The 20,945-nt window shown below is 36.8% G+C and overlaps 1 protein-coding gene and 1 long non-coding RNA gene across 2 annotated transcripts; one reads left to right on the forward strand and one right to left on the reverse strand.

Moving 5' to 3' along the window:
• Window positions 1–1,371: 1,371 nt before the first annotated feature.
• LOC113300506 lies at window positions 1,372–2,200 on the forward strand. The gene is made up of 2 exons (XR_003335816.1): window positions 1,372–1,573; window positions 1,715–2,200. It is a non-coding gene; the product is annotated as an uncharacterized LOC113300506 (long non-coding RNA).
• Window positions 2,201–3,957: 1,757 nt separating this feature from the next.
• Window positions 3,958–4,763, reverse strand: LOC113300534. The gene is made up of 2 exons (XM_026549742.1): window positions 4,678–4,763; window positions 3,958–4,468 (listed from the first exon to the last, which is right to left on the reverse strand). Exons 1-2 carry the CDS (start codon window positions 4,761–4,763, stop codon window positions 3,958–3,960), a joined length of 597 nt encoding a protein of 198 aa, XP_026405527.1.
• Between the last annotated feature and the right edge of the window lie 16,182 nt (window positions 4,764–20,945).

The raw sequence follows: 20,945 nt of genomic DNA on the forward strand, positions 1-20,945 counted from the left end.
AATTGCAAGTTAACAAAAAATGAAGTATGACGCTACTTATTTTCTCTGTAAAGTGTACAATGTTTAATCGGTCTATTCATTTTAAGATCTTTGGGGATCACACTTTGGGTACTCTAATATATATGTAATCGGGAATATTTTATTGGTCGCAGCTGATTTTTTCTTTTATGTACACTTAGCATCTATCGTTTTGATGATTGTTATTTCTTAATCAATTTAGCCCTTTTCCTCTTAAAGAAAAAAAATGAAAGAGAGAAATTCTAAATATGTTTTGGTAAGCGGGCATGTTTAAGAAGGTAACATCTGTGAAAAATTATTTTTGTCCATTTTATATTTTCAAATAATTGTGGACCAAACTGAACATGCGTGTTTGTTACCAAACTAAACTTATGTGGGTCGGACGTTATAAATGGATCAAGATTGAAATTATCCCGGAATTTAATAAAGTGACTTGAAAACAGAAAACATTTGTTTTATACCCTAAACTAGTGATCCCAAAACTACTCCAAACTCATATCGGAGTGAATTATGGTAATTACAGGGTATGAACCCCTATCTCTGTACTGGGAGGGAGCACGAAAACCATCAAACTTTAGTTAGCAATTTTTCATACTATTCGCGAATGATTTCGCGCCGATCGATTTTGGATAATACTCCCGTCCTAATGCAAACTTGCACCTGGTTCCTGTGTTTTATGAGTATTTCAAATAATACGCGATTTATCCGTACCGCATAGGAATTCGCCATATCACTCCGACTACTAATGAGTTTCAGTTTTTATTGGGCCTAGTCAGGGATATTGGTTGACACCTTTGTCACTGTGTTTAAGTCTAAATACTGTATTTATTTTGTAGTTCAATAAAATTGCAAAACCACATCTACACTTATATAAAATTTATTTTCTTATCACTTAGTATACCCCGAATTTTCTCTACCGAATTCATATATTTAAAATGAATTATGTGCGTACATATCACGTTCCGAACCACATTTCCTGAACATTTCCTGAACCACAAATTGCTAATTAGGCATCGGACCGGGAATGGTTATCGGGAAAAAAATAAAAAATAATGTTCCCAAGAAGACAACCACGTAATATGCGTGCTCTTCTTTTTGACCACACGATTATGAGTTAACGGCTCAGATTATGGTGAGCAAACGTAGTTGACTTCTCTTTATCTCGACGAGTCAAAAATTCAAAGTTCTATAGCATCAAACATAAAATACATTTACTACAGTCTACGGCAACCAAGATTATTACTTGGATTTCTCGAGATTAGGAATGATCCGACGGCCAGAAAACCTCAATTTTCTTATCTCTCTTATAAAACTCCCAATAACCCTAAATCTTTCTTTATCGCCTCTGCCTTTGCCTCCGCCTCCGCCTCCACCACTACCAATTTTTTCATTTCCCCTGTATCTCTCAATCTTCTTCTTCACCCTGTATTTTAGTTGACGGTCGCAACCATTTCTCTATCTCTTTTGATTAGATCCAAGAATTTGTGTTTCTTAACTATGGTTTTTACTAGTTCATCATCATAAAGATGGAACATGACATATTGACAAATCAGAGGTGGGTTTGGTTTTCACCTTAATTCATACGGTGCTTGACTAATTTATTCTATATGCTTTACTTTTTTGTTTCAATTTAGTGGTTTTTATGATATTTATTTGTAATGGAAATTTCTGATTTAGGTGATTTTTTTAATAATAGGATCTGCTTCTTCTCCTCAAATCATTGTGAGTTATGCTTGAGTGGAGATTCAACTTGAGGAAGTGCTGATGGATTTTACATCAGTTTTATCACCACCTACAAAGGCCCCTTTATTGAGAATAGATGATGCTGGGTACTTGTTTCATGAATAATTATCTCGACTCAGGTTAAAGTCTACAGAGGCAAAGGTCTGAAATTTGGTACAGGAAAGAGCAACCAAATCTTTGCTTAGAGTCAATTATCAAAACCAACGCAAGGGATTTTCATAATGAGATCTATTTTTCTTGGTGTGTGATTCAGAAAAAAAACTAACGTGTTCTTCAAAGTTGAAGTAGTTGTTATTCTTCAGATTATATCTGTATTTCTTTTCTTTCTTTTTTCTTAAAAGAAGGGAGATTGTATTTCTTTATTTGAGAATTGATGTGTAATTTTTTTGATCAGAATAATTGAGATTGCAATTCTTTATTTAAGAATTGATGTTGTAAATTGAATCGGATACAATAAAAGTTAATTTTTTTATTACTTTTGGTTCATATTTATTTTCAATATAATTATGATTATAGAATTTTTATTTAAAATCACGGTGAAACATTCAATACCGGAATATACGTCGGAAGAGTTTGACCAGCTAATTTCAGACAAGTTGCTGAAAGTCGATACGGCGGACTTCAAAGAAAGACCGACTTCCCGAAGTTTAGCGGTTTTACCCATGTATAGACTGAAATTTTTACTCGTTCCAGTTTAGTCGGAATACATTTAAAGCTATAACATTTCTTAGCCGCTCTACTGAAGTTGAAACATATCTAGAGCGATTGACTAGCTGCTCTAAGTCTCTACAAATCCCACCTCTTGCGACTAGGGAGCGAGTGCCACTTTAAGTTGCTATAATGTTTAGAGCGACTTGAAATGGGCTTTTGCAACTTAAATTGACTAGTTGGTTAAGATGGTTTTTCTTGTAGCGAGTATAGTGAGAAAAATCATACCAGAATTTTTTCCTTAATTGTTGTTGTGGAGGACCATACACACATAGTAACTCCGAGTCTTTATCAATGATATGATGTATTCGACAATGTATAACATTCTTTTCATCTCTCAGCACTTCCAGATCAACCGAATTCTTCCACAGAATTACATTTCCACCACTTCTCCCTATTGTAGGCACATACTTGTAATTATCAAAAATTAAGAGAATTGAACAATATTTCTGAGTTAGCCTCACCAACTAAAGTCTCCGTCAAGAATGCAATTTGTGGGTTGCTCGCCCTGAGAAACGCTTTTAGATTTTGGACTGTCGAGGTGTTTCTCAAGCCTTGACAGTTCCATGAGAAGATTAACATTGGCCTTTTGGCTGGTTCTGGGAAGCCACCATACCCGTTATAGGATAGTTTAAAGTATTGAATTTCTTTACTGGTAAATCGATTTCCATCGGACACGCCATTCTTTTCAATCCACTCAGAGCTTCTTCATATTCTTTCTACTTTGTTGGACATTTCTTGAGTTTCACGCTTGCCTCTTCCATCCTTTCTCAGTCTTTTTCCCACTTTCCTTTGTTGATGTTGATGAGGAGCTGAAATCATCTTCTTCAGTGTCGTTAATATAAAGATTTTGGCTTAATTGAATGAAAGAGCTAACTGGATATGAAAACTTAGGGTTAGGTTTATAAGAATGATTCTATGGTTTATTGTTTCGGTTTTTTATGGAATTTTCTCGGTTTATTTCGTTACCCATTGGTCTCTCGATACCCACATCCGTTTTACTACCCGTATTCTTATTTGGTTCTTCATACGTGGATTGCACATCATTTTGAAGTGGCAAATGACTCACTTCTTACACCTGTTGCACCAGTATATATCTTTTTTCTTTCCGTTATGGACCCCGACAATCCCTGCTCCATTAACTGCTTTTTCTGCCACGTGGTTGTTGTCCTTGCCAGGGATTATTCTTGGATCTGCTAACGCACAGTCGCCTTCTGTGTTCTCTCTTCCATTGGGTAAGATTGTTGTGTTACCTCCTGTATAGTTGTCCTTTCCCTGATTGTCATTAGTCATTTGCAGCTTTGACACACTTGTCTTTAACCTAGTTGCTTTCTCGCCATTGGATCTGTTTGATCTTATCACGTCCAACTCCAGATTAAGTACTTGTGTGTCATTTTCGTCACCGTCCAGATTAATTTCCTTCATCAACGGCTCTTGAAGCTCCACAACCATCTTCTTCACACCTTCAGTACAGCGATCCACTTAATCTTATGTATTCTTGTAGAATGCCCGTATCTCTTCATTGTATCTTGCATAAGATCTATAATTCAATCTCTGCATGATATCATCTGTACTTAGGGATGTATCCTCTTCCAGTTTTTTGGATAAGTGAGGACACTGTTTCATTATGTGGCCGAAATAACCACAATGGAAACATAATCTTGGCACCTTCTCGTATCTGAACGTGATTGTAATCTTCTTTTTGGACTTCAGGGTAATCTCCATATCCTTTGGTAGCGGTTTTTTTATATCTAATCTAACTCTCACTTTGGCATATTTACCCCATTTAGCAGCCATTGCTGGATCTATTAGTTCTGGTGTACCAAATATGCTTACAATACTAGACACTTTCACAGCATTCAACATACTTAATGGAAGTCCATAAATGTGTAAACCGAAGACAACATATATGAATTCATAATCTTCTAATAAGAGTTCTTCGTTACCTCTTTCTATCAACATTAAATCTTGTTTCACGGACCAAGGAGTACCCGCAGCACTGCAATCATATCACATAATAAAGTAAATCTGACATTATAGATTCCTCTTCCTACCTCCGAGATCGTAAAACCTCCTGATGGTCTCCAAGCTTTGGTTAAGATCTGGTGAATTAGATTGATATTGTACTCTCTCCCTGAAACAAACTTGAATAGTATATTCTTGTTGTGCTCTGTACTTTTCCCATTTTATTCCTCTCTATCTTCATACACATAAGTAACTGGTTCTTCAACATAGTTGTTTAGGATATGAACTTCTTCTGAAACTGCTTCTTTTTTCTTTGACGTAGAAGCCATTTTCCTCTACTAATCTTTGGAATAAAAGATTTTAACTAGAGAACTTGAAAACACCTACTCAATAAACTAGAATAAAATCAACGAAACAAATGACAATACTGTGATATAGAAGAACACGAAGCATCATGGAGATGAGAAAATTCGCCTCCACTAAGTCAGAGAGACGACGAACATCTTGAAACAGATTCTGAGCATGTACTATGGAAGCTATATAAAGTATTAGTTGACCATGTGGGCAATTTAGTCGCTTCTGTGCAGATGTTGTCACCATTTAACATAAATTAAAGCTTGACAGTGATACGTTATTCGGCATATTTACCCGAATCTTCCGAATGATCCTGGAATACAGATGGCAGAAATATACTAATATCTTAAGAGATGATCAACAAAATGAGGAAAACAAACGGATTAATGGATTTAGAAATTGATATGTCTATGACATTCCATCGATCGCGTAGGAGGAAGTTTCCTTATGGCAATAATGATAAATGTTGGATTTACAGAAAATAGTGTAGTCCGGTTTTTCACTGCATCTAAGAGCATCTGCAATGGATGACCAAAACCAAAGTTTTGGTCCAGAAACCTCACACAGTCGAACGGATTAAAGATTAAAAACCAGACTAAAACCAAATATCAGACTATATTTGGTCTGGAATCCGAACCAAAACCAAATTCGATCGAGAGAAGTTTAAAAGTTTGTTTGTTAATAGGCGAGCTTTTAAGTTATGTTTCAGTTGAAGCGGGGGTATATTTCTCGTGTCGTTAGTGAGGAGTGTATATAATGAACGGTTCAATTAGGCACTAGTAAAATGTACGCCCGACTAGGCGTTGGCAAAATGTACGCATGTTGACAGGCGATCATTACAAGTTCGCCCCCATTGAGACGAACATATAGTGTCCGTTGATTTGAACATATAGTGGCCGTTGATTTGAAGCACCCCCCATCAGGCGAACATATATTGTCCGTCTTCCCATCAGGCGTGAAAAATATAAACGCCCCTTGTCTGGCGTTTGTGAAATGTACGCCCCACTACGGGAATGAGTGAAATGTACACCTCATACAGGCTAGAATTATATGTCCGCGCTATACCATACGTAATTTATATCTCCGCTTGACCAAATATACTCGACTATCGTAGCGTACAATCATGGACTAAATCCAAATTTTTAACTATTTTTTGATTTTTGGTCTTTGGTTTTAGTCGCACCATTGCAGTTGGTCTAAACCACTCGTTGGAAGTTTTAGTAGATAGTTTTCCCAATTGTGTTTTCCAATCCTTAAAAGGGTTTAGGACACGGGGTCGTCTGAGTCTAGGATTCCAGAGGTCTAATTTAAGTTTTAAAAATTTGTTATCGTGTACCTGGGAAGTACTGACTAGGACAGCAGACACAGACACGATATGACGTGGATACATGACCATGAAAATTCAAAATCATCAGGACACGGACATGTTTATATATATTGAGTAAATAATTTTTATGTACTAAGATTATAGTGTTATAGTATACCAAATACGATAATAACGCAAATAAATGAAATAAACTAAATTTTATGTTGTTGGGTTAGTCTACCCGTAATGATATGTCTCGGGAGATCGTTTTTCTCTTGTCACCACTGATATGGATTGCTCGTTCTTTCCAAGACGATTGTTGTCGATGGAAAATACCTGTTGGCATATGAGCGGTGCTTGGATCCCGGGTGCTTGTTGGATCTCCGCCCCTAGTGGTGAACGACAAGCCCGATTACCTCTTCATGACCGTCTCGTGTCTCCATTTTGGTTCCTGTGTTGCCTATTTATCGAGAAGGTATCGATGGTGTCCCCCATTTATTGCTTAATATTATCAACCGTTAGTAAGATAGATCTCTCGTGCACAGCGTGTACATTTGGAACAACTTGTACCTGGCGCTCGTGCTCGCCTGTCTTTAAAAGGCTTGTCTTGCTAGTTATACTGGAGACGGTTGTGTCTTGATGGACAATACATGTTGGAATATGAGTGGTGTTTGGTTCTTGCGTGCTGGTTGGCTCTTCGCTCTGCGCGGCGAACGACAAGCCTGACTACCTCTTCAGCATCGTCCCAGATTCGTATTTGGGAAAGACTCGTTTGGTTCATGTGCCTATTTACTGAGAAGGTGTCGATTATTGTCCCTCGAAGGGTGGACATGTGAAACCATACTGGTATATTGTGAACGGGGACTCCTCCAGTAGCTATGCAGGCTACATGATCATGAAAGGGGGACTCCTCCATGTAGCCCTGCGGCCCGGGACAAATGTTAGAATAAGATACCAAATAAAACAAATTTTAGGAGTAAAAGTCATTTCCCTAAATGATAGATGCTAAGGAGCCCCTTTTCAACAAATAAATCGAAAATAAAAGGTTTCGAACCACTTGTTGAAAAAACGAAAGGTGGAATATTTATTTGGAAAAGGAAAAATCGGTCTCCAACTGGTAAAGAGTAATGATTCATAATGTAACCTCTTCCCTTTGTGTATACGAAACAGATTTTTTAGAAATATCAAAGGAAAAATAATCTGGTTAAGTTAAGCAGGATACGAAAAAAAAATACCAGTGGTTAAGGATGAAGAGAAGTTTATCTTAATGGATGGAACTCCTTATGTAAACAAATTAAGGAATTAGGATCCTATAATACAAAATAGCATGAGTTTTTGAGCACCGACGACTAGATAACATTTTTAGAAACAAATGAGTGATCCGACCATCCCAATCTCATCCTAGCAATAGACATCCGACGATCATGGTATTTGTAACCTCTTTCATTATGAACCTTAATTTATTGATCATTAATAATGGATCACATAATTCAAGATATTAATTAACTAGATTTAGTGATTGCAAGGTAAATTTAATGGAAAGTGATATAGATATGTAGACTATATACTACTTAAATAATTGGTTGTCATATTTTGATATATACATGGATAATTTTATTATGTATTTATGAAAATTATTTTAGATTAAAGGAAGATATAAAAATCTTGGGAATAGAACAATTAAAATGCTGGAAGAAAAAGTACATCAGTGACATTAAGGTTGTGCCGCTACGACACAATCAGATAACATTTTGAGAGACAAACGTTGCGTCCGACCATCCCAGTCTCATCCTAGACAAAAGACATCCGACAAATGTAAGATTTGTAACCTCCTTCGATTATTAACATATTCATTGATAAGCTTCATAATTAGTTGCTCACTGATTAAAAAAATTAATGTTCAAACAAAAAAATCCTTACCAATTAAATGCTACAACTATGTAAAACTCATATTTTAGGTTAAAAAAAATAAAAAATTTAGACTCGTATCTTTTTTAAATCGAATATGCCCTCCTTCATCAACCTACAAAAATAATAACATATAAACATCTGCGGCTACAACATGTAAAACTCTTATTTATTCCTTGAAATAAACTAATTGTCCTTAATCAACTTGCAAACAAAAAAAATATTATGTTAAAAATATGAAAAATTCATTTTCATTTAACTCATTTTTTTTTGGGAAACAATCGATAAACAAAAATAGGTACATATAATATTATTAAATAAAATGAAGGTAATGATAAAAGGAAATGGAAAAAAAAATGGGACTTGATAGTCGCACCAACAATCAAAATAGTTGTATGGAAAACAATTTATACCATTTTCTCAAACAGATTAAGAGTGGCTACTATAACTTAATCCAAACGTACAAACACGAGTTGCAAGTTGTGCAATATTAGAGAAGAATATATTACACTTATGTTTATACAGTACTAATAAATGTTCTGAAAATCGGCTCGGACCAGCTGATCGGCCTAGTAAACCGGCGATCCAGTAAGTTTTCCGGTCCGATTCAACATTGACCCACTAATTTTGTCAAAAGCGTTTTAATTTTTGTAAACCGTTTGACCCGGCTGATCCGATCGGTAAATCGTATAACCTAGTACGGGTCTCTACTGGTTTGACTCACTATCGTTACACAGTAAAACTACAAATCCAGAACTCTTCTAAAGATTGTTTTAAGCATTCAAACCATAGGCTATCCATATCATTAATCGTCTTCACTTCATTTGGATATCACCCAAAGATTCATAGAGATAAAAATTAGTTTGAAGAATCAATGAAATCAAATAGATCAAAAACACAAAAATTATTTTAAGCTTGTAGATCAACATAAATCAATCTTCCAACAAAAGATATGTTTGTTGCAATAAATCTTCTTGATGTAAAAAAAAAAAACTAATATCTCTCAAGGCTATGGTTATAATTGAGAGAGATGTTGTGTGAGAGAGGTAGAGGGTCAGAGAGGTGGGATGTGATGTAATAGAGGAAGAAGACGACGGAGATGTGGTTCAACTCATTCTTGACCATTTCTCCCAACAATACACGGCTCAACCTACAATCATAGATGAAGATCTTTTCATAGATATCAATCCCAGATTAAGTCCCAGACAAATGGACCTTCTTACTAAAGAGGTTACTGCAACAGAAATGAAACAAGCTTTATTCTCAATAAACTCCGAGAGTGCTCCTGGTCCAGATGGTTATACGAGTAAGTTTTTCAATTTTTTTTGGGAAACAACTCATCCTCAATTGATTTCCATGGTTCACAGTTTTTTCAATGATCTTAATATACATCCACTCATGAACCACACAAACCTAACACTAATTCCCAAAGTGGACCACCCATCAAAACCTTTTCAATTGAGACCCATATGACTCTGTAACGTCACTTATAAAATCATTTCCGAAATCCTAGTTAATCGAATTAGACCACTACTCCCTTTTCTGATAAGCCCTTTTCAAAGTGCCTTTGTACCACAAAGATCAATTCATGATAGCATAACAATTGCTGGAGAGCTATTTCACCATATAAAAACTTCAAGCCTCACCGAAGACCCGAAAATAACTTTAAAGCTAGATATCCAGAAAGCCTACGACAGCTTAGATTGGGGATTCATCAAAGCTGCCTTCTCCAAACTTGGATTTCCAACAATATTTATAGATTACATTATGCTACGCGTCACAACTGTTACATACTCGGTCAACATAAATGGCACACCTCATGGATATATCAGCCCAACTAGAGGTATTAGACAAGGAGATCCACTATCTTCCTATATATTCATAATTTGTGCGGAAATCCTGTCTACCAATCTGGGAAACCTTCAAAATCAAAAGTTGGTTCGAGGACTTGACATTTCGAGAAAAGCGCCACCGGTTATTCATTTAATGTATGCTGATGATCTTATAATCACATATAAAGCTTATGCTCAGAGTAATCTCCAACTCAAGAACCTGCTTCACTCGTACGACACTTGAGCAGGCCAGGTAATTAATACTTCCAAATCAGTAATTATTCATCAATCGAGATTAGATATGGTTGAAACAAATAATCTGCAACAAATTTTCGATATGTCTGATAGGTGTAGAATACATCGTATTTATCATCTATGGTTATCCTTTATTTCGTATTTCTCTTGTGAATTAAGTATTTTACGCGTGTTTTTGAGTTTGTAGCTACATTAGAGTCATATGGAAGAAAATAAGAAGAAATGACCCAAATTGAGTCAAGAAGGGAAACATTTGTCATTTCATATACAAACACTATTGGGATCCAAGCCAAGGTTAAGGGGATTCTAGCTGGGTAGCCCTTATCAAGATGACCGGACACTGAATATAACTCTACTTCTACAACCATAAATCGAGAATTTATTCTCAATCATTATTTGCACCTTTCACCTGAAATTGAGAAGAAAAACCAGACAACGACTGCGCCTGAAATCAAGAGGTGGCATTTTGAGATCGAGAAATTGAACTCAGGTAGAAGAAATTGAAGACGGTTATGAACAGAGAAAGTGGGTGTTTGCTGTTGATACAAGACCGAAATGGAATAAGGGTTTGTTGATGGTGAGATTAAGATAGAGATTGAGAAGGATTTTCTGAGTTTTGAAGAAACCAGAGTTGAAGCAGATCGAGATACAGGAGAAGAGATGATGCTGCTGGTTTTGGGGATAAAGAGATGGGGTTTGTTGGTAGTTGAAATGGGATCTGGCGATTGCGATTGTTGCTGTGAATATGAAGATGGGTTTGATTCTGGTGAAGAAATTGAACTGATGTGATGTATAGATGAAGGTTAGGGTTTGGTCAGATCAGAAAAATTAATCGACGAAATCCTGTTGTTGTTGTTTCGATTGATGATGTTGTTAATGGGTTCTGAAAAAATTAATGAATGGGCATGTGATTGATGGAGGAGATCGAAGTGAAATTTGAGGATTCGAGTTGGGTTTGGTAGCTGTAATAATATGAATGGGTTTCTACAATTGAAAATATGGAAGATGAATTGAAGGGCTGAAAAAGTGGTAGCAGTGATTGAGATGGTGAATCGAAGATAGGTGGTCTCAGGTGAACTGAGATTGGTTTTGAGCTGATGAGTGAAGATCTGCTTCAGGAATATAATTGTTATATGTATGCCTAGGTTCTTAACAGGTATGAAGCAGAGAAAAAGGCTTGAAAGTTGCCTGAAATACAAACATAACTCTACCCAAATTTCTCCTCCAGCGAGTCAATCGAGACAAGTCCGTTAACCGGTCCATCCCTGCAACTCAGTGGAGTAAGCCCAGTAATACCTAGTTAGACTACTGATGGGGTATCTGAATTTATCCCTTGACTCCCTTGACTAACGAAAGACCGCCAGTCTGACTGTTAACTATGACGGAATATTCTATTATCAGAGAAGAAGATTCCAGACACCGGCAATACTATTCCGGTGCCGTGTCAGTCCGATTTCCTGTGATACCGAGAACTTTTTCCGGCGACAAAAAAGATAACAGATCTTTGTGTGAGTTTCTCTCATGGGATGTGAAGACTTGGACTTGGCGAATTGGGCTTGAATTTGGAAAGAGGTGATGGAAGATTTGAGAAAGACTTGGACATGAAAGATGAGATATAAAGGGAAAGGGATTACATTCCTTGGAAGATTTGGAGAGCATTGAAGCCTATAAATAGTTAAGTTCTCTAATTTACTATACACACTTTTTCACACTTCTACACCTTTTTACATACACAACACTTTTCTTTTCTTTTCAACACTTTTTACATACACAACACCGTTTTACGACACGCATCAAATTTGCGGACGGATTCCTTGGAGCTGTTAATGGGTTTTGAAACAATGAATGAATGGGTCTGTGATTGATGGAGCAGGTCGAAGTGAAATTTGAAGATTCGAGTTGGGATTGGTGGCTGTGATAATATGAATGGGTTTCTGCAATTGAAAATAGGGAAGATGAATTGAAGGGCTGAAACAGTGGTAGCAGTGATTCAGATGGTGAATCGAAGATAGGTGGTCTCTGGTGAACTGAGATTGGTGTTGTGCTGATGAGTGAAGATCTGCTTCAGGAATATAATTGTTAGATGTATGCCTAGGTTCTTAACAGGTATGAAGCAGAGAAAAAGGCTTGAAAGTTGCCTGAAATACAAACATAACTCTACCCAAATTTCTCCTCCAGCGAGTCGATCGAGACGAGTCCGTTAACCGGTCCATCCCTGCAACTCAGTGGAGTAAGCCCAGTAAGACCTAGTTAGACTGCTGACGGGGTATCTGAACCCTTGACTCCCTTGACTAACGAAGGACTGTCAGTCTGACTGTTAACTATGAAGGAATACTCCGTTATCAGAGAAGAAGATTCCAGACACCGGCAGTACTATTCCGCTGCCGTGTCAGTCCGATTTCCTGTGATACCGAGAACTTTTTCCGACGACAAAAAAGATAACAGATCTTTGTGTGAGTTTCTCTCATGGGATGTGAAGACTTGGACTTGGAGAATTGGGCTTGAATTTGGAAAGAGAAGATGGAAGATTTGAGAAAGACTTGGACATGGAAGCTGAGCTATAAAGGGAAAGGGATTCCATTCCTTGGATGATTTGGAGAGCATTGAAGCCTATAAATAGATAAGTTCTCTAATTTACTATACACACTTTTCACACTTCTACACCTTTTTACATACACAACACTTTTCTTTTCTTTTCAACACTTTTTACATACACAACACCTTTTTACGACACGCATCAAATTTGCGGAGGGATTCCTTGGAGCTGTTAATGGGTTCTGAAATAATGAGCGAATGGGTATGTGATTGATGGAGGAGGTCGAAGTGAAATTTGAAGATTCGAGTTGGGTTTGGTGGCTGTGATAATATGAATAGGTTTCTGCAATTGAAAATAGGGTAGACGAATTTAAGGGATGAAACAGTGGTAGCAGTGATTGAGATGGTAAATCGAAGATAGGTGGTCTCTGGTGAACTGAGATTGGTGTTGTGCTGATGAGTGAAGCTCTGCTTCAGGAATATAATTGTTAGATGTATGCCTAGGTTCTTAACAGGTATGAAGCAGGGAAAAAGGCTTGAAAGTTCGCCGGAATACACCTGAAATACAAACAGACCTCTTCCCAAATTTCTCCTCCAGCGAGTCTTTCCAGACGAGTCCGTTAACCGGTCTATCACTGCAACTCAGTCGAGTAAGCGCAGTAATACCTAGCTAGACAACTGACGGGGTATCTGAATTTCTCCCTTGACTCCCTTGACTAACGAAAGACAGTCAGTCTAACTGTTAACTATGACGGAATATTCCGTTATCAGAGAAGAAGATTCCAGACACCGACAGTACTATTCCGGTGCCATTTCAGGCCGATTTCCGGTGATACCGAGAACTTTTTCCGGAAACCAAAAAGATAACAGATCTTTGTGTGATTTTCTCTCATGGGATGTGAAGACTTGGACTTGGCGAATTGGGCTTGAATTTGGAAAGAGGTGATGGAAGATTTGAGAAAGACTTGGACATGGAAGCTGAGCTATAAAGGGAAAGGGATTCTATTCCTTGGAATATTTGGAGAGCATTGAAGCCTATAAAATAGAGAAGTTCTCTAATTTACTACACACACTTTTGCACACTTCTACACCTTTTTACATACACAACACTTTTCTTTTCTTTATTCTTTGTGTGAAATCCTTAGAATGAGTAGCTAATTTTAACTATTTAGGATGAATTCCTAGTTCTTGACATGTTTTGAGTTTTGTTTTAAATCTACTTTGAAGTTTTCACATGATTATCGTTTGTTTTTACTAATAAGAATGTTTATACATTCATGGTTGATTAATAGGTCGTTTAGGATACATACTAAATTGATTTGTTAATTGATCTAAAGCCAGTGAAAGTTAGGGGATAAGTAATCGTTTATTGACTCTTTACATAAGCAGAAAACATGAGACCTTACGGAGGGATTCCGTGGAGCAATTGTGTGTAAAAACGACGTTAGCAAGTAGACCTTGATCTAAGAGTCTAACTACTAATATCAACTAAATAAATTCATGAATCTTAATGCGTTTAACTAAATTACATCATGAGTGAAATACTACTATGTGGTTTGGTGAATAGAATCTGGTAGTCGAGAACTTCTGTATCCGATGATACAAGGGATTTAGGGGTTTAGCACTGATCTAGATACTTTACCTACGGTTGGTGATAATCTGTGACTATTAAAAAGTGGAAAAGAACATAACTTGAATCATTGTTTTGCAACGAAGAAAGATTCCTTGGTCTTGTCTCACTTATAGATTTTCCTTTATCTTTCAGTTGATTTGTTTATTTATTTTGCTTTAGAAAATCTAAAACCAAAACCCCCCTTTTGTGACATTATAAGACAACTAAAACCTCTTGCTCCTCGTGGGAAAGAATTTAACTACCACCATATTATTTGTTAATTGAGTAGAAAAATATTCACTAATTTGTTGTGGTTACGACACGCATCAAATTTTGGCGCCACTGCCGGGGAACAGCGGACGATTTTAGTTGATTTTATTTTTGCTTTATTCTTGCTTTGTTAGATTCTATATCGTATCTAACTTAGTTTCTGAGAATCTTCAAGTACCATTTTTCCATGTACGGTGGACAAGAGCAAGCATATTACAATAATTAATATGTTTTTTCAACCTCAACATTATGTGAACTTCCAACCATCCTTAGGATACATACTTTATGAATATTCTCATACATATCAACAACCTTATGACGGGTATGTAAATGAACAATCACTAGGAGGGGAGGATAGTTATGCTTCTAAATCTATGTGTGATCTCCTTGGTGTAAGGCAACCTAGTTTGAGGGAACTTTAGAGAAGGTTCTATCAATTGATCAATGAAGGTCTAGCATCGGACGAAGAAATTCTTTAAGCTAAAAGAGCTTTAAGTATGGAGCGTGAAAAACGTTATTATATGGGTTTCGATGATGATTTTGAACCTTTTGAAAATTATCGTAATAAGGATAAAGTTATTCCAACTCCAGATTATCATAACGATCATTCACCTATTCAAAAGGAGGAGATTGGGTGTAACTTTCTTATTGTTATAAACGGCGTAACACCCTTACAAGAACAATCTATACCGACGAAAATCATTTTAGTGAATGGCCCGATTCCAATGATTAAGATGTTGAAGAGATGATGCTCGATAATGAAACCAAATTGATTGAATTCGTGGAAGACCCAATTGAAATTGCCAATGAATTTAATAATGCCGAGGTTTTAGTTGAGGAAAATACGGATGAAGAATGGTTGCAAGGTTTGATAGAGGACCACGATATACATGAGGTAACTAATTCACTTGAATTTTCTAAGGATGAAGAGGATTCTGTAAAATAAGAGATTGTGCAAGGTTTGTTTAACACTTTGCATATTGATTCTTCTCCTTTACCTCTTATTGGTTTGAATGTATGTGCTTCTAAAATATGTTTGGATAATTTTATTTCTCGATATCCACTATTGGAAACACTTGATTCTAACACTATGCATTTTTTCCAAGAGGAATATATGGAAGTTCCCAAACTCTATGTTCTTTATACACTTCCGAGTATGGACAAGAATAAGTGTGGAGAAAAAATCTATCAAACGATAACATCGTTATTATTTTCTTGTGCTAACATTTGTGTGGAGCTATTATTTGCAAAACAGGTAGCATGGGTGGATCCCCAAACTTTTCCGATTGTTAGTATATGGGGAGTGAATCTTGCAAGAGCTAAGTCGGGTCGTCGACTTTAAAAAAAGCGCTTCATGGGAGGCAACGCATAGGTTTAGTATTTCTTATCCTTTTGCTTTTTGTTTTGTTTATTTATTTTTCTTGTTCCATATCATGTTAAGATTTCCCACCTTGACTAAGCTAGGAGGATTCAATTACATTGAGGACAATGTAAGGTTTAAGTGTGGGGGAGTGGTTAAGCATTTATTAAAAAAAATGCATAAAACCTCCAATTTGTAGAGATTTAGAGTCACTAGCATACTTCTAGGTATGTTTACATAGAGAATTTTGACCGACATAACTGAACTTGGAAGTGTTAGGGAACTACGTTCGGATTTCTTACTTGTTAGAATGTTAAATAATGGATATAATCATGACGGTGATGCAAATTTGGAGTAGGGGAAATGTATTATTAGAGTTTCTGATCAATCATTAGTGGTGACTACCCGTATTTATATCATGTGAGGCACCGACCAAAAAAATTCTTTGTAGATGACTAAAAAAGCTTTCTTTTGAGTGTGTGTCACCGTACATTAATTCCGGGTAGAATGGTGAGCTACCCAACCTCCCACCAATTGAAGCACTACTCTTTGATCTCTTGAGTGCTAATTTTGTCAATCATGAGGGTGACGTATATAGATGAAAGCCTCCTTCTTGTAGTTCGATTTGCAGTTAGCACTATTCTCTCTCTGGACAACAACGGATCCATAGAAACACCATCATCATCAACAAGGGAGCGACATCAAAATCTACAAGGAAAGTTGAAAACGTTCAAAGTTTACAAGCAACGGAACAAGAAAAGAGTAAATTTCATATCCAAGTAAAGCAACATATAATGAGCGGATTTTTATATATACATGTTGAAGACTTACATATAAGGAGCAAGTTGAAGACTTATTTACAAGAGAAAAGAAAAGCAAAAGATGAGGATTATTTTGAAGTTTATGATTTCGAGACGATACAAGTTGTGAAGAATCAAGCGGTAAAGTACTTTTCCCACGACCATGGTTTGTTTTTATTTTCACTTTGTTTTGTATTTTATTTCTCTTGTCTTTAAAAAAAATTAAAAAAAAAAATGAAAAAAAAATGATGATAAAAGAATGTTTTTTATTGTTTTTGGTTTTTTTTATTCAATAAGCCGTGGGGAAGGAAAAATATATTAAGAAATTTCAAGCGACAAGGATTTTTAGGGAAAAAGTTACAAGTTGTCAAGGAATTACGAATTCAAGAGTTTATCATCAATAGTTGAAGCCGAAGACGAAGACCAAGAAGATGAAGACGTTTCTATTGGATGTTCTGAGAGTGGTGTTATCATCATTGCAATCGGATATGAAGGTAAGTAGGTAATCTCATCCTCGATAATAGTGGTTGATTTCCTTTCTTAGAGATCGTCAGAAAAATGGTTTTTCAAAATCTTAAAAGATGTGGGTTTTTAAAATATTTCGGAAGTTGTCCTTCCCACCATTCAACGTGTTGCAGGATTTCTCTCTTCAATCCTACCTGCACAAATGTGAGAACCATCAAAGTACGTCTTTTGAGTGCAATTTCATAAAATCCTTTTTGGTGAGGCAGAAGTCGAGGCGAAATTCTTATTGATCACTCTCAAACACGCATTCTCTCATTACGGTGTGGTTATTTCTCACTCAACATTTAAGAATGAGAATATAATCTTTAGTATTTCTAACTTATTATTACTAGCATGCATAAACTCTATGTCCTCATAGATCTTTGGATGCTCGGGACGCTGGGACGCTTTGAATTTGTAAGTTTTAGTTTGATTTGCTCGAGGACTAGCAAAGTCTAAGTGTGGGGGAATTTGATAGGTGTAGAATACACCGTATTTATCATCTATGGTTTATGCTTTCTTTGCTATTTTTCTTGTGAATTATGTACTTTACGCGTGTTTTTGAGTTTGTAGCTACTTTGGAGTCATGTGGAAGAAAAGAATAAGAAATCACCCAAATTGAGTCAAGAAGGGAAACATTTGTCATTTTACATACAAATACTATTGGGATCCAAGCCAAGGTTAAGGGGATTCTATCTAGGCAGACCTTATCAAGATGACCGGGCACTGAATATAACTCTACTTCTACAACCCTAAATCGACAATTTATTCTCAATCATTATTTGCACCTTTCACCTGAAATTGAGAAGAAAAACCAGACAACGACTGCGCCTGAAATCAAGAGGTGGCATTTTGAGATCGAGAAATTGAACTCAGGGAGAAGAAATTGAAGACGGTTATGAACAGAGAAAGTGGGTGTTTGCTGTTGATACAAGACCGAAATGTAATAAGGGTTTGTTGATGGTGAGATTAAGATAGAGATTGAGAAGGATTTTCTGAGTTTTGAAGAAACCAGAGTTGAAGCAGATCGAGATACAGGAGAAGAGAAGATGCTGCTGGTTTTGGAGATAAAGAGATGGGGTTTGTTGGTAGTTGAAATGAGATCTGGCGATTGCGATTGTTGCTGTGAATATGAAGATGGGTTTGATTCTGGTGAAGAAATTGCACTGATGTGATGTAGAGATGAAGGTTAGGGTTTGGTCATATCAGAGAAATTAATCGACGAAATCATGTTGTTGTTGTTTCGGTTGATGATGTTGTTAATGGGTTCTGAAACAATTAATGAATGGGCCTGTGATTGATGGAGGAGATCGAAGTGAAATTTGAGGATTCGAGTTGGGTTTGGTAGTTGTGATAATATGAATGGGTTTCTTCAATTGAAAATATGGAAGATGAATTAAAGGGCTGAAAAAAGTGGTAGCAGTGATTGAGATGGTGAATCGAAGATAGGTGGTCTCAGGTGAACTGAGATTGGTGTTGAGCTGATGAGTGAAGATCTGCTTCAGGAATATAATTATTCGATTTATGCCTAGGTTCTTAACAGGTATGAAGCAGAGAAAAATAGGGGTGTAAATAATACCCGAAAATACTCGGCCTGCCTGTATCCGCCCGAGCCCGCCTGTACCCGAAGTAGCCCAAAGCCTGTTATGGCCCGTCACGGACCACCCGGCCTGGCCTGGATTAATTTATTGGGCGGTCTCGGATAGGGGTGTAAATTCGGGCAGGCCGGGCCGCCCGAACCAAAAACTAAGACAGGCCGGGAAGGCCAGGCTTAATATTTGTGAGCCCGTAAAAAAATTCAGGGCGGACAGGCCGGGCACAAGTAGATAATTTGCTACCCAAAGACCGCCCAAAGCCCGCTTTTTATACGGGCAGGCCAGATCGGGCCGGACAGGCCACTATTTTGATTTTTTTTTTTTAAGTTTAAATTTTCAAATGAACGGTATTAAATACAATATCCTTTCCTTTCCAACATCGCATATCGTAAGTGATAGTATTATTTTATATTTAAATTACACTGACAAATTTTTAATTTTAGCCTATAATAACTAATTAATTAGAGTACAATAAACTTTCTAATAAGAAAATATATTACCATTAATGTTTTGAAAAGTTTAATTATAAGTAAAAAAACAATTATATATTTTATTTTTCTTGACACAAAATTGACAATTATAAAATGGTAACTTTTAAGTCTTTTTAAGAGGATATTAAATGATTAATGGCACATAGAAGGCTTTCAGGCCGGGCACCAGGCCGGGCATCATAATTAATCGCAAAGCCCGATACCGCCCAATAAATTAATCCAGGCCAGGCCGGGTGGCCCATGACGGGCCATAACAGGCTTTGGGCTACTTCGGGTACAGGCGGGCTCGGGCGGGTACAGGCAGGCCGAGTATTTTCGGGTATATTACACCCCTAGTCTCGGGCTTTGCGATTAATTATGATGCCCGGCCTGATACCCGGTCTGGTGCCCGGCCTGAAAGCCTTCTATGTGCCATTAATCATTTAATATCCTCTTAAAAGACTTAAAAGTTACAATTTTATAATTGTCAATTTTGTGTCAAGAAAAATAAAATATATAATTGCTTTTTTACTTATAATTAACCTTTTCAAAACATTAATGGTAATATATTTTCTTATTAGAAAGTTTATTGTACTCTAATTAATTATTTATTATAGGCTAAAATTAAATATTTATCAGTGTAATTTAAATATAAAATAATACTATCACTTATGATATGCAATGTTGGAAAGGAAAGGATATTGTATTTAATACTGTTTATTTGAAAATTTAAACTTAAAAAAAAAAAAAAAATAGTGGCCTGTCCGGCCCGATCTGGCCTGCCCGTATAAAAAGCGGGCTTTGGGCGGTCTTTGGGTAGCAAATTATCTACTTGTGCCCGGCCTGTCCGGCCTGAATTTGTTTACGGGCTCACAAATATGAAGCCTGGCCTGCCCGGCCTGTCTTAGTTTTGGGTCGGGCGGCCCGGCCTGCCCGAATTTACACCCCTAGAGAAAAAGGCTTGAAAGTTAGCCGGAATACACCTGAAATACAAACAGAACTCTTCCCAAATTTCTCCTCCAGCGAGTCGATCCATAAGAGTCCATTAACCGGTCCATCCCTGCAACTCAGTCGAGTAAGCCCAGTAAGACCTAGTTTGATTGCTGACGGGGTATCTGAATTTCTTCCTTGACTCCCTTTACTAACGAAAGACCGTCAGTCTGACTGTTAACTATGACGGAATATTCCATATCAGAGAAGGAGATTCCAGACACCGGCAGTACTATTCCGGTGCCGTTTCAGGCCGATTTCCGGTGATACTGAGAACTTTCTCCAGCGACCAAAAAGATAACAGATCTTTGTGTGAGTTTCTCTCATGGGATGTGAAGACTGGACTTGGCGAATTGGGCTTGAATTTGGAAAGAGGAGATGGAAGATTTTATAAAGACTTGGACATGGAAGATGAGCTATAATGGATAAGGGATTCTATTCCTTGGAAGATTTGGAGAGCATTGAAGCCTATAAATAGAGAAGTTCTCTAATTTACTGTACAGACTTTTGCACACTTCTACACCTCTTTACATACACAACACTTTTCTTTTTTTTATTCTTTGTATTAACTCCTTAGCATGAGTAGGTAATTTTATTGATTGAGGATGAATTCCTAGTTCTTGACATGTTTTGAGTTTTGTTTTAAATCTAATTTGAAGTTTTCACATGATTATCGTTTTTTTTTACTAATAAGAATGTTTATACATTCATGGTTGATTG

Source organism: Papaver somniferum, chromosome 7 (assembly GCF_003573695.1).
Source record: "Papaver somniferum cultivar HN1 chromosome 7, ASM357369v1, whole genome shotgun sequence".
NCBI lineage: Eukaryota > Viridiplantae > Streptophyta > Magnoliopsida > Ranunculales > Papaveraceae > Papaver > Papaver somniferum.